Below are 12770 nucleotides of genomic sequence, written 5' to 3' on the forward strand. Positions count from 1 at the left end.
AACTACATGGGCTGATCGAATACATCCCAGAATTATGCGCATGGTGCCGTAATGTATGCTGCTGTTTCATTTCTCCTCATAAACACATGCATAAGCAACCTGCTGAACTCATTTTGCCTGAATGGCTTCTTCATGATGAGGCAGTGGCGCCCCCTGCAAATGAGATGGAGATAATGGAGTCACTGAAAATCTTTGGGTGGCACCAAAAGCCATAATGGAAGTTCACAAATTCTATTATGCTGTTGAAGTTGATAGGCCAGTTGAAAACTATGTCAATATGGAGAGTTAAAGAATCACCTACTTTGGTTTCTTATTTTACAGTTAATATTACTAATTTTCTTGTGTGCATAGAATAATACCAGTACAGTTAATATTTTGAGTTCAATTCTGTTTTAATGTGTTCCTTATGTTAGGTGATTCATTGCTCTTCTAATAATTTGGTTGTCATTTACTGGGAATGAGGGAGACTCACGGTTACCCACTGAACCCATTTTTATTCAGATGCCTCGAGGTGAGAGTTAAAGGGACCCCTTTGAAGACAGTCACACCACTTGTTCCCTCGCCAATATTTAACCTAACTTTGGAGTGTTATATACCCTGATTCCCGACAAGCTATGCTGACATAGTCAATGCCAGTGGATGAGTTAGGTTGTCTTAGCTTGTAGTTCCTTAAGATACAACCGTCTTCGCCCTCACCTAAAAAATGAGTGCATCACAGCCTTAAAAAGCCCATTTTTCACTGCCTGTTCAAAGCAGGAATGTTTATGCCATTATTCTGCCTCGCCATTCATTTTTATAAAAGCTAAATCGCAAAATGGGAGGACAGAATTGTCATAAGGCAGCAATGGAGGTAATAACAGTGCTGAAAAGTGTAAAAGGGACAGCCGACAGGACAGGACAAAGGACAGGACAAGTGTGACGTTTTGCTGACGTTTCATGTGTGCAATCCACCACAGGGAGATTTGAAAAGCAGCTGCAGAACGGCAGCTGAATCTGTCTGCCAGTTGGTGAGACAGTGAGGTCTGGGAGTTTCTTACCCCCTGAGCAGAGGACAAGATCGGCCACCAAATAACAGGGACGTAAATAATTATTATTACCATGATTCTGATTCTGTTATGCTTTTGTTATTGTTTAGAAAGTGCTGCTGACGCGTATGTTATATGTCACACTAGAGGCTGACATTGTGTTACAGTTCACACCTGTCACACTTCTTTTGCTTTTGGAACGCCAAGCATGCTATCTAAAATCACACATTGAGGCGATGTGATGCTGCTGTCCTTTGGTTCTTTGTAAAAAAGCAGAGACAGCATATTGAATGGTCTTCAAAGCAGCCCTATTGTGAAAAGGGCAAAGGACAGTGATGTCAGCCTCTAATTATTTGGGGGCCAGCAATTGTTTCAGGGTGGCTGTGACTCCCTTGGCCCCTCCTTTAGAGCGCCACTGTGATGAGGACGTGCTAGTGCACAAGGATATCCCAAACAGAAACCTTACCTTTCAATAACATGTCACAACTTCACTGGGATGACCTACATAGAGCTGGGCTGTGATCGGGTTTGACTTTCGACTCTTGACAAATGAGTCTGTCTGTTCTTGGACCAAGGGAACCCTGTGATGTCACGACAACCATAAGATGATCACGAGTCACCCTTCACACCCTTCTCCCTTACACAGTAATACTGACTGAGAGAAACCCTGACCCCCGACCCCCGACCCCTGACCCGTGACGGCTGGAAGGCTTCACGTTGCACATGGACGAATACACACAAATAGACATGAATGTCCTCCACACTGAGAACAAGACACTTTACAGGAGGTGATTTACCTCGAGGCAGTGAGGTATGTAACTCACATTATATATATCCCAAATTAACACTGTATGGTACATTACAGGCTCCCTAGCTCATGTGTCAACCCACTGCATCTGTTCTAAGAAGACACTTTCCTGTTAAATTTGGGCTCCTGCTCCCTGGTTCACACTCTTGACACACTTATGTAACACATGAAAGTTTGTCTGGGTTGTGAGCATACTCATGCTTGTCAGTGTCAAGTTTTTAAGGAGCACTGACTTGAAATCTGTAGGAATTACTAAAACAAGCTCTTGTTAAAGCCAACATTGCTCCCAGTGTAATGGAGTCATTTTGAGGCAAAGATAGGCAGGAAACAGTTTCATCAGCCTGTGTTACGATATTGCATTTGACGTCATGTTGCTGTACTTTGTGTGGGTTTCCTGGGTAAAATTAACATGTGTACATTAGTGTTATTTAGAAAAAATATCTGATCGTGGTGGAAAGTAACCAGGTACATTTACTCAAGTAGTCAAATTGATTCTACTCTAATCTAAGTACTATACTTAAATACAGCTTTGAGGTATTTGTACATTACTTATAAGGTATTTTACAGTTTTTTCCACTATATTTAAGAGGGAAATATTTTTTGTTTCATTATTTGACAGTTACAATTAAGTTACTTTTTCTTCTAAGATAAAATGTGATGCATTGTTATAGATTGCAACAACATAATACTGTATAAATTAATCAAAACTGGCTCCATGGCTACCAGTTTCAATAAATATATCATATTGCTGAAATGGAACTTATGATACATGTTCAACTATATGATATGCATTATAGTATAACACTGTGAGAGGGGCAATTCTGTATACAGTAATAAGGGCTTTTACTTTAAGGCAAGGGAAGGCAAATTTATTTATACAGCACATTTCATAGCCAAAGGCAACCCAAGGTGGTTAGAGAATATTCAGGTCAAGTCAGTAGCCCAGTCACAAAGCAATCATCAAAAGGCTGTGCCAATAATGATTTCACTTCAATTTCAATTTTATCTAGAAGGCCCAAATCACATATCACAATTTGCCTCAGTGGGCTTTACAGCATACAATATCCCTCTGTCCTTGGACACTCACGGCAGATAAGCAGCACTCAAACCTAAAATCTCAATAACAATACTTCTTGACCTACTTGGCTGGTCCTTTGTCCACATATGTGCTCTATAAATCAAATGACACCATATGAACTGAGTTTTAAAGAGGAAGAGGTACACTCTTATCATTCATTACATTACACAGGACCTATAGACATGCATTAGTTATGGAGATATGGTGGACTGGCACATATAAAATTAAACTTACATTGTTTAAAATATCATACCAATTAAATAACTTATATATTAATATATATATATATATATATATATATATATATAGGCAACTGAATTAAATAAAACCTGGCATTAAAATGACACAATATTTTTCCAACTGCTTATCATGGGACTGTTGACAGAAATGTGACCATCACTTTACCAGCAGACAGCAGCACAAAGCAGCTGTAATAATAACGTATCAATCGGACACCATCAATGGTAGTTTTCCACCGTGAGATCATGAGGAGGATTAACACATTGGCTGAACAGTACGAGCACCACTGCCTGTGATAGACAGGAGCAGCAGGTGCTGTGAAATATGCAAATATCTGAGAGTTCACGGGCTGTGATTGGCCCGTGTCAGGAGCTCTGTGGACTCTGATTGGCTGCCGCTAGGGGCACGTAGAACGAGTTAGGAAAAGCCAGAGAGCACGTCGGATCACGAGTACGCCCACTGCCTGCGTATGCGGTGACGCAACACGACGCGGGCTGGGTATAAATTGCAGTGCCCCCCGCGTGCAGTTAGAGCCAAACTGCCAGAGTTAATACGACTTAAAAGTACAACTTTTTGACGTGTTTAATTTGCTGGATTTTTACCTTCGACTTTATTGAAAAGGATTCGTGAGTGTTTCTTCAGTTGACGTTGAGCAAGACTGTCGAGAAGAGACAAAAAGATGAAGTACATTATAGGAATTGGCGGGTAAGTCTTTTATTTTTTTGTTTTATCGAATAGCTCGTCAACATTTATGCTAGCAGATTTAGCAGAGCTACATCCATCTTTGTCCAAAATATTGTAATGTCATCCCAGTTAAACTGACTGAGAGTTGAGTGGAGTTAAGCAGCTGACTGTTGATTAAAATTATATAGTGCAGCGTTAATTTATTGCTGGTACCTGAAGTTAAACTCGTGGTCCAGATAACGTTGTTAATTTTAAAATGGTGTCTTAAGCTAGCTTCTGGTTGATATACATTATCCCTTTTGCCACATGTTTAATCGGCTGCCCGCCAGAAACTGTTAACAGTCAAACCAGTTCTAAGTCATGTCCGGTGTGTCTGGTTTGTTTTCATAAATCGAGCGGGACATTTGAAAATTCACCGCCAGACTCCGCTGAAAAGTGGAGGGAGATTTACTTTACTATTGTCCCAAACCCACAACAGTTTAATGTTATCATCATTCATATGCATGCTTTTAAAGTAGGAAATGACACGGTTTATTGCATGTTATTGGCTATTTTATCAAAATAAACACAACATGTGGGTAGTATTCAGCGCCATTTGTTTACTGCAGCAGTGGAAATTTGAACCACACATGACACAAACACATATTTTATTACATTTAACTGTGTTTAAGGCAAATGTGTCTTTTGTCCTATGTACCAAATTAACAGGATTTATATTGTAAAATATAAACAAAGGGCACCACGTGTCATATGGAGGGAAACTTCCATGACTGATTTCTTCTCTTTTCTCAATGAAACACTTAATTTTTAAACTATACCTGTACCTGGCTACATATCATTAAAGTTTTATTTAACCACTTTTTGCCTTGTTTACAGCGTCACCAATGGTGGCAAAACCACCCTGACAAATAAGTTGATCAAGACGTTGCCCAACTGCTGTGTTGTGCACCAGGATGACTTCTTCAAGGTGAGCTTAAGCAAGTGGAAAGTGTTTTCTTTGTGTTGTTGTTGTTATTATTATTATTATTATTATTATTATTATTATTCTCCCACTCTTTCCTGTATGAGCTCTGCGTGAGTATTGCATGTAAGCAAAGTAGTGGGTGCTGCCATGAATAACCTCTCATTCTCCACACACTCTTGCTGTGCAGCAGAGTCCCTCTACCTGGTTGACTCTTACTTTAGTGCTTCAGTCATTTTCCTCCTGTATGCTTTGAATTTTTTGATAATTTACATTTAGTACATATTCCTGTGATAGCCAGCTAACACCTTAAGTAATCAACTTTGCATCACTTCACCCTGAATTTCCCAAACTTTTCTAACATGGCTAAATGCATGCATTTTCTCCTCTTTAATTAAAACTGCGTAATTTTCTAAATTGCTTTATTTTGTGCATGGCCTTCTCCTTTTCCGTGTGTGTGTGTGTGTGTGTGTGTGTGTGTGTGTGTGTGTGTGTGTGTGTGTGTGCGCGCGCGCGCCCTCGTTTAACCTCTAACCTAGCATGAGTGGGATCTGCAAGTGTTCAGAGCTGTGAGGTTGCAGCAATGTTTTATTGGTGACTGTTATTTCAGAAACCTGATCAGATACAAGTCGGGGAGGACGGCTTTAGACAATGGGATGGTAAGACTTCACTGAAGACTGCCAGTAACTCATTGTTCACCCTTAGAAGTCACATACCCTCACGCTCAAACTTCACACACATTATAGCCATTTCACATGCACAACATTAAGCTCCGGTAACTCGGAGCAAAATGCAATACGCTTCTCCATTTTTTTTAATAATCTTTGACTTGTGTCTAATCTAATACGCTGTCTATACTTTCCACCATCTTCCTTTTCTGTCAATCTTGCTCTACAGTGATCACAGCTTTGGACATGGAGGCCATGACCAACACAGTAAAAGGATGGATTGAGAACCCAGTGAAGTTCGCCCGTTCCCACGGCGTGACATTGTCTCCAGTATCCGAAGTGGCCGACCCGGATGAGCAGACCCACATTCTGATCGTGGAGGGCTTCCTGCTCTACAACTACCCGTAAGTTGATTCCCTTCACCTGGTTTAACCTGCTGTGAGTCTTCTTTGAGGATGTTTCTGTCTTGTTGTGCCCTGAACAACTGGTCTGTAATGGTGATTTACACACAGCCCAGTTTCTAAAAGAAAATGTGGCTAGTTGTTCCAAACAAGTACAGTTAAAGACATGTCTATTTGCACAATGTATAATTTTTTTAGTTTTGTGTTTTTAATTTGGCTCTAAAATAATAACTTCTCTAACTTAATCACCGTTCACAAAACATAATTTTCAGGCAACAATCTTGTTTATTGCAAATTCTGAGAAATTCATAACAAAGATTGGATACATGATGTTATTTCTGTACTGTCACGTGGTACCACTGCACGCTTACCATTGGTACATATACATATGGCCCCTTTTGGGCAGGCCCTGCTGTTAAAGATAAGAGTTTCAGCAGAAAGGGGCTCTCTGAGTTGTCCTTAAAGCTGACTGCTGAGTGATCATTCGTCAGTGTGCTAGAGATCACTGTCAGGCACACTGCAGAGATATAGATAAAAGACGGTGCAAGCAGTTGCACGACTATGCTCCTTTTCTCTGGGCTGCTTCAGAACATTGATGACGTTTATCTCTCCTCCAGGCCCCTGCTGGATGTTTTCGACAAGTGCTATTACATCTCAATTCCCTATGAGGAGTGCAAAAGAAGGAGAAGGTGAGCAAACACACAAGTTACATTGTTAGTGTAAACATTTTAATGGTAACATTCTCACATTTACTCTTTATGTATTCACTGATGTTTTCTAACAACACGTTATTCTTATCAGTACAAGACAGTACACTGTCCCCGACCCTCCCGGCCTGTTTGATGGCCACGTGTGGCCCATGTACCTGAAGCACAGGAGAGAGATGGAGAACAGCGGCTTGTATATAGGTATGTTGCAGCTTGTTTCTTTTTTGTTTTTTTTAATATGTATGTTAATGTTTTCTACGAAAGCCCAACAATTTTTCACTACAGTTTTCAGACATCTGATTAACTGGTCAACTTCCAATGTGTTGCAGAGTCCCTGGATGGTTTGAGGTCCAAAGAGGAGATCTACAACCAGGTGTATGAAGACATTCAGAACAACCTGCTTAATCGTTTATAGGTAAGACAACAAATAAAGTGTGTCACTGTTTCCAGTTTAACAGAAAAATCTGCTGTATTTGAGAGCCAGTGCGCTCAGTTTCTGTCCTGCAGCTAAAAATATTCTGCTTTTAGTAAAAACCTACAAATTAATTAAGAAACCAAGTGCATATTTTCCAAAAATTAAAATGTGTAGGATACAAATGCTAAAGTAAAATGATTTTAAAGTGTACAATGTTGGCTAACATTCTTTTTGTGTTTCTTGCAGCAGGAAGAGACTCCTCCATCACTGTACAGAAGTTGTAAATAGACCTGAGGATTCTTTTTTTATGAAGTTTTTGTAATTTTATTCTTTGTTTGTAAATGAAAGGAAGCAATGTTAATTTATCATTGTTTTTTTATCATCTTCAGATGATCCATGTTTTTGTTTTTCCGATGACAAATATTGTTGAAGCAGAGCATTACTATGTTACTGTTACATAAAACATCTGACTTGTACTGGACCATTTCTCGCATTTTTATGAATAAATGTGTTAGTTGCTGTTGATATACAGTACATCAACTCAAAAACCTGTGTGTTGTCTTGTCATATAATCACATTTTTTTTAGTTTATCCAGATTCCTTTAGCACATAAAATGCTGAATACCACACGTCCTTTTTTTTTTTTTTTTTTTTTTTTTTTTTTTTTTTTTTTTTAATTGTTAATACAGATAAACATGAGTGAACATTGGCCTCATTGAACCAGAGATGGCTTTCATACCCATAACCCGACATAACAGTGTCTTGGTGCAGTTTTATCTTGTTACAGGTGTTACCTGTATTGTGAATTCCACTAATTTTCCACCCTGTCTCAACCATTGTCCAATTTAGAGAAGATTAGGCACTCCTCATCTATCTATTATATCACAAGGCAGATGAACTTAGTTGTCATTTAGTAGTCTACATTGATTTAGGTGCCCCTCTGAGCATGGTTGAGTCGGTGTAAAATACTTCATATTTGCAACACTTGTTATCAGCACCTGCAACATGATGAAACAAAGGCACGTCAGTGTTATAAAGTCAGATGATAAGCCAAGGCTGCTTTGATAAGGCCAGTGTTCAAACAACTGATACGAAACGATCTATAGTTTCATCATAAGTGCATTGCTAGGCAACAGCTTGGGTCTATATTTACTTCCTGTCAGACTTCTGTAGTTCCCTTGTGAGCTTACGTCATTTATAGTTATTGTGTTTAAAAAAAAAAAAAGGCTGCAAGACAATCAGCTAACAAGATAGAAAATCGTAAAGCTCGATTTTGCAGATATTAAATTGAAATAAAAAACAAAGTTGCTTAAAGGAAAGTGCTGGATCCACTGAGGATGAAGGTAACCAGAGTCTCTTTCTTTCAGTCAAGGACTAAAGATCAAGAAACTGGGCCACTCTGGATTTCACATAGCTCAGTTTCAGCTGGACATAGTAAACATGATCTAACTGCTAAGACACTGAATAGCCTTAATGTTATTATCTGAATCCCAGGATTACTGTATATAAACCATCCATGTGAACTACATCCAGGTTGAGCCACTTTTCTATTTTAGAGACAGGAAAGGCTCTGCTGGTCACCTGTATCTGTCCTCATGAGGGTTAAACACTGCTCTGAAAGTATGCCTGAGTAGGTCATAGACTAACCACAAGATTTAGGTTATTAACACAAGATTTACAGCACACGAGGGCCGAGGCACGTGCTGATGTCACCTTTGTGCCCACACTTATAAATAGGCCAGAATAATTTCTCATTTTCCCCAGGGGGAAGTGTCTTATCCTGCCACAGAACAGTGAGTGTGTGCTCATGATACCACAGCTAAATAAAGAAAAGGTCAGGTAAGTGCATGTATTCTGAGGCTCCTCATCTCCAAAGTACACTGACAACCAATGTTTCTGTCATTAGAGCGGAATGGTACGCAACCTTTGTCTGTCGTGCCCCCCTTCAGAGGCTAATAAAAGTTCAATCATCAACAAAACATGGGAAAGCGAGTCATTCAAAAGGATCCATGTTGAACTTTATTGAACTACAGGTCAGCATTGTAGAATCTGCAAACTCTTGTCCTGTTGTTGTCACTATACTTTGTTTCACTCCTTATTTTTACCACACATTCTCAACCCAGTGGACTTTCACAACTACATATGACATGTTAGACATCCTCCTGCATCTGTTGTTGATGTTCCCAGACTGTTCCCAGACACTTACGCTTGCTACGTGCATCGTGTCTTTTCAATACGCCTCCTTTTTTTTACAAGAAATGTAGGCCACAGTGTCTGCTCCTCAGATAAATACAGTCTTTTACAAAATAAACACAACATTAGTAAAACACCTTGTATTTAGATAGATAGATAGATAGATAGATAGATAGATAGATAGATAGATAGATACTTTATTGTCCCCAAAGGGACATTTGTCTTGGACTCCATGAGCTGAGACAAGCTGCCGCCATAGTTAAAATTACACAAGGAGAAGAAAGGCAAGTTACAAAGTTGCACATTTGCGCAACAAACACACAGATAAACAAAAGTTGCACATATGCACAACAATAAATACAATAAATACACATATTACACATTCCCACATGCCCATGCAAGTACAGTAAGGGGATGGACCACAGCATCAACATATATTGCATTTACGTCTATTTCCGTATGCAACAAAACTACGTGGTTAGGTTTTGAAAAACAATGATGGTTTGGGGGTGCCTAGTAGCTCAGTGGGTGGAGCACGCACCCCATGTACAAAATGTCCCTGCCACAGTGGCCGTGGTTCTGACAGTGGTTCTGGCCTGCGGTCCTTTGCTGTGTGTGATCCCCCCTGTCTCTCCCCCATTCACATTTGCATCTATCCTGTCATCAAGAGCAAAAAATTCCCCCCAACTCCCCCCAAAAAAACATGGTTGAGAAGCAAACAGCGACCTTTCGGGTGAAAGTTCCAAGTATCATACCACTGCGAAAGATACCTTTTTGTGTTGGTGTCTTGCGCCGAAATCACTGACAAAATGATGGTATCTGACGAGTGGTGAATGACAAAAGGCTGATATTTCCCCTAGTCAGCCATGCCGCACCTGCAGTGACTCAATGTCCCGCAGGAACCACTGCATTAGAGGAACCATGGGTGGATTATGAGACAGTGGGACCAAAAGGTCTCACCACCTCTCTTATTTAGGAGCAAGACACACAGACTTTGTGGTTTTGCCTCTTTTTTGTTTTTGCATCTTTTTGCTGTCATGATGCATCTTTATGTCGTTTTGTGTCTCTCTGGGGTCATTTTGTATCTCTTTGTGGTCATTTTAAGGAGTCTTTTCATGGTCGGTGAGTGCTACAGTAGTATGAGTGTTATTTTGCAGTTGAAGGCCGGGGGGGGGGGGGGGGGGGCTGACAGGGGGTGTCTGTGCCCAGTAGGCCTTAATCCATCCATGCATCAGTCAGAAAGTAGAAGCATAAGTGATTTGGGGTCTGGAAGTCTGGAAAAGCAGGGTCTGAGATGCATCTATACAATTTTATTTATTTATCATTTGCACACCCTTAAAACAGCATATAATCCAGATAATGAAAAATAAGAAATATGTTTATACATGTGACCTCCCCTCACCTCAAGGAGATAAACAAACAACAACAAAAAAGGGGAAGAAACAAAGGAGAACAAAAAAAAACACTACATAGAACATAAAGTACAACAGGAAGCACACAACATGAGTAGTAAAACTCTGTGGAAAACAAACCAGTAAAAACAAAGACATGCATGAAGACCACTATTTTGATTGACACAATAACAACCTCTATGTCCCTAATAACATTAGCTGTAGGTAAACATCACCTGTCATGTGTGTCTTGTGGCCAAGGTGGGACAAAGGTGATTGTTGTGGCACTCTAGCATGTGTACGTGGAAACCACACTGAGCTGAACACCATGTGCTAAAAATGAGAGCAGTAGCGTGACGGCTGCGGCTGCACGCACACAGGCGGATCACTTCAAGGACAAACAGGAAACAAAGAAAACAGACAACTAGATAACTTCCCTGTGTGCTCTGTGTTGCATAATTTTATAAACACACATACAGCATATAATCATACTGTCACATAATGATACAGCACTGAGTGAGCCAGCTGTAGGAGTGTACGAGTGTACGTGCACATGCACACGTCAAATGCAAATTGCCCCACCACAAAAAGGGCGTGTGTGAAACAGTGGCTACATTATCCAAAGCTCCAAGCAGTGAAAACAAAATCCAGTCTAGATGTGTTCCAAGGCAAACCTGACCTAATTTCTCACAGCGTGTGTTAATCATGTGACTGATCTTTCTGCAGAGTGGGTCTGTCTTAAGTCAGTAATATCAGAGTGTTGCACTGAGGATGTTCTGTTGTTATCAGTGTTTGCGTACGTAAGCATGTACAGAATTGTATGTAGGTGCATGTGTTAGGAGGACTCATCCTGTTCTTGCTTATGTGTCTCTTCAGTGCCATTTGGAATAAAGGGCTGATAAATGAGTCAGTTTGTCCTCTGGATTCATAAATATCTTCCAGATGTGCATCAGATGACACTGAGGTTTATTGCCTCCATGGAAAAACTCTCACACCCTGTTGTAGCATGTGAGCTCAAGGTTCACATTCAGACCCAGTGGAAAGTTCTGCCCTTGAAGCAGCAGTGTGGAGGATTTAGGCGATCTATTGGCAGAAATGAAATATAATATTCAGAATTAACCTTCCATGTATGTACAATCACCTGAAACTAAGGGTGTGTTCCAAATTACATACTTTTTCTTATTACTTTTGCTGCAGCTGCACTGTTGCATGCAGTATGCACACAATCAGGACATACTACTTCCTCATTACGTTACACCCCAAACTTTGACCCACTTACTCATATATCATGTAATATTCACGATAGTAAAATTACATAGTCTATACATCTCTGTTATTGTTATTTAATACTTATGCCCTTTTGTTGTTGCTTATATTTATAATTATTTTATTAAAATAAACAATTAATATTCCGATTATTACAAACTGACTTGTCATCAATCACCTGAATGCGCTGTCATCCATCACTGTGGCTTCTGACAGTCGATGTAGCGTATCATCCACTGTGCAGAGGATTGTGGGTCAGAAGAGATAGAAAAGCATGCTGGCTTGCATACTGCAAAATACAACCAGTGGAACAGTAGTAGTAGAACATCCTGATATTTTTGGCATACTACATTTGACACACTATGTATTAGGACATACTGAATTTTTTCCTGGCGTACTTTATAGTAAAGTAGTCTGGGGACTGGAACGCACAATATGAATCATGTTTTCATTTGCTTTTGTTAAGTGCTCTTTCACGGAGCACAGCATGTTGCACCATCATGTTTCTACAGTAGCCCTGAATGGACAAACCAAACACTGGCTCTAGATAAGGCCATTAGTGTTTTTCCGTTGAAGTGAAAGCCACCATGTACTCTAATATGAGCTTTAAAAGGGAGGGATGAGCAGAGGCGTACTCAGTTGGGTGCAATCTGCAACCTCACCACTTGATGCCACTAAAGCCTGCACACTGCTCTTTAAGTACAACACCATACTTTCACTTTAATGAGAGTTTGAAAGCAGGATTTTTACTTGCAACACAATATTTGTATGTTGTATTGACAGTGTTACTTAAACAAAGTATCTGAGTAAAAATATTCAACTACAAGCAAAAGTCCTTCCTTAAGATTCTTACTTAATTAAAAGGACAGGGGTATTTGCAACACAAAGTACCTTCTGGATCAAGAGTAAATGTACAGATTCGGCAGTGAAGTG

General features: G+C 39.9%; 1 protein-coding gene across 3 annotated transcripts; it reads left to right on the forward strand.

Annotated features, from left to right (window-relative positions):
• The first annotated feature begins 3661 nt into the window (after nt 1-3661).
• On the forward strand, nt 3662-7535 carry mibp (muscle-specific beta 1 integrin binding protein). 3 transcript variants are annotated; one of them, XM_033620661.2, is made up of 8 exons: nt 3662-3856; nt 4712-4802; nt 5407-5455; nt 5694-5868; nt 6483-6554; nt 6667-6773; nt 6902-6987; nt 7234-7535. In XM_033620661.2, exons 1-7 carry the CDS (start codon nt 3831-3833, stop codon nt 6985-6987), a joined length of 606 nt encoding a protein of 201 aa, XP_033476552.1. In that variant the 5' UTR covers nt 3662-3830; the 3' UTR covers nt 7234-7535. The 3 variants fall into 3 exon arrangements, with proteins under 3 accessions (XP_033476552.1, XP_033476553.1, XP_033476554.1); XM_033620662.2 differs by having other exon boundaries at nt 7237-7535; XM_033620663.2 differs by lacking the exon at nt 5407-5455 and having other exon boundaries at nt 3664-3856.
• The last annotated feature ends 5235 nt before the right edge of the window (nt 7536-12770 follow it).

The sequence above is a fragment of the Epinephelus lanceolatus genome, chromosome 6 (assembly GCF_041903045.1).
Source record: "Epinephelus lanceolatus isolate andai-2023 chromosome 6, ASM4190304v1, whole genome shotgun sequence".
Taxonomy (NCBI): Eukaryota; Metazoa; Chordata; class Actinopteri; order Perciformes; family Serranidae; genus Epinephelus; species Epinephelus lanceolatus.

Bases quoted from the DNA above. Each gene is read 5' to 3' on its own strand.
- mibp (XM_033620661.2), top strand. From the start codon at position 3,831: ATGAAGTACATTATAGGAATTGGCGG. The intron at 4,803-5,406 runs GTGAGCTTAAGC...CTGTTATTTCAG, and splicing joins ACCAGGATGACTTCTTCAAG to AAACCTGATCAGATACAAGT. The intron at 6,774-6,901 runs GTATGTTGCAGC...AATGTGTTGCAG, and splicing joins GAACAGCGGCTTGTATATAG to AGTCCCTGGATGGTTTGAGG.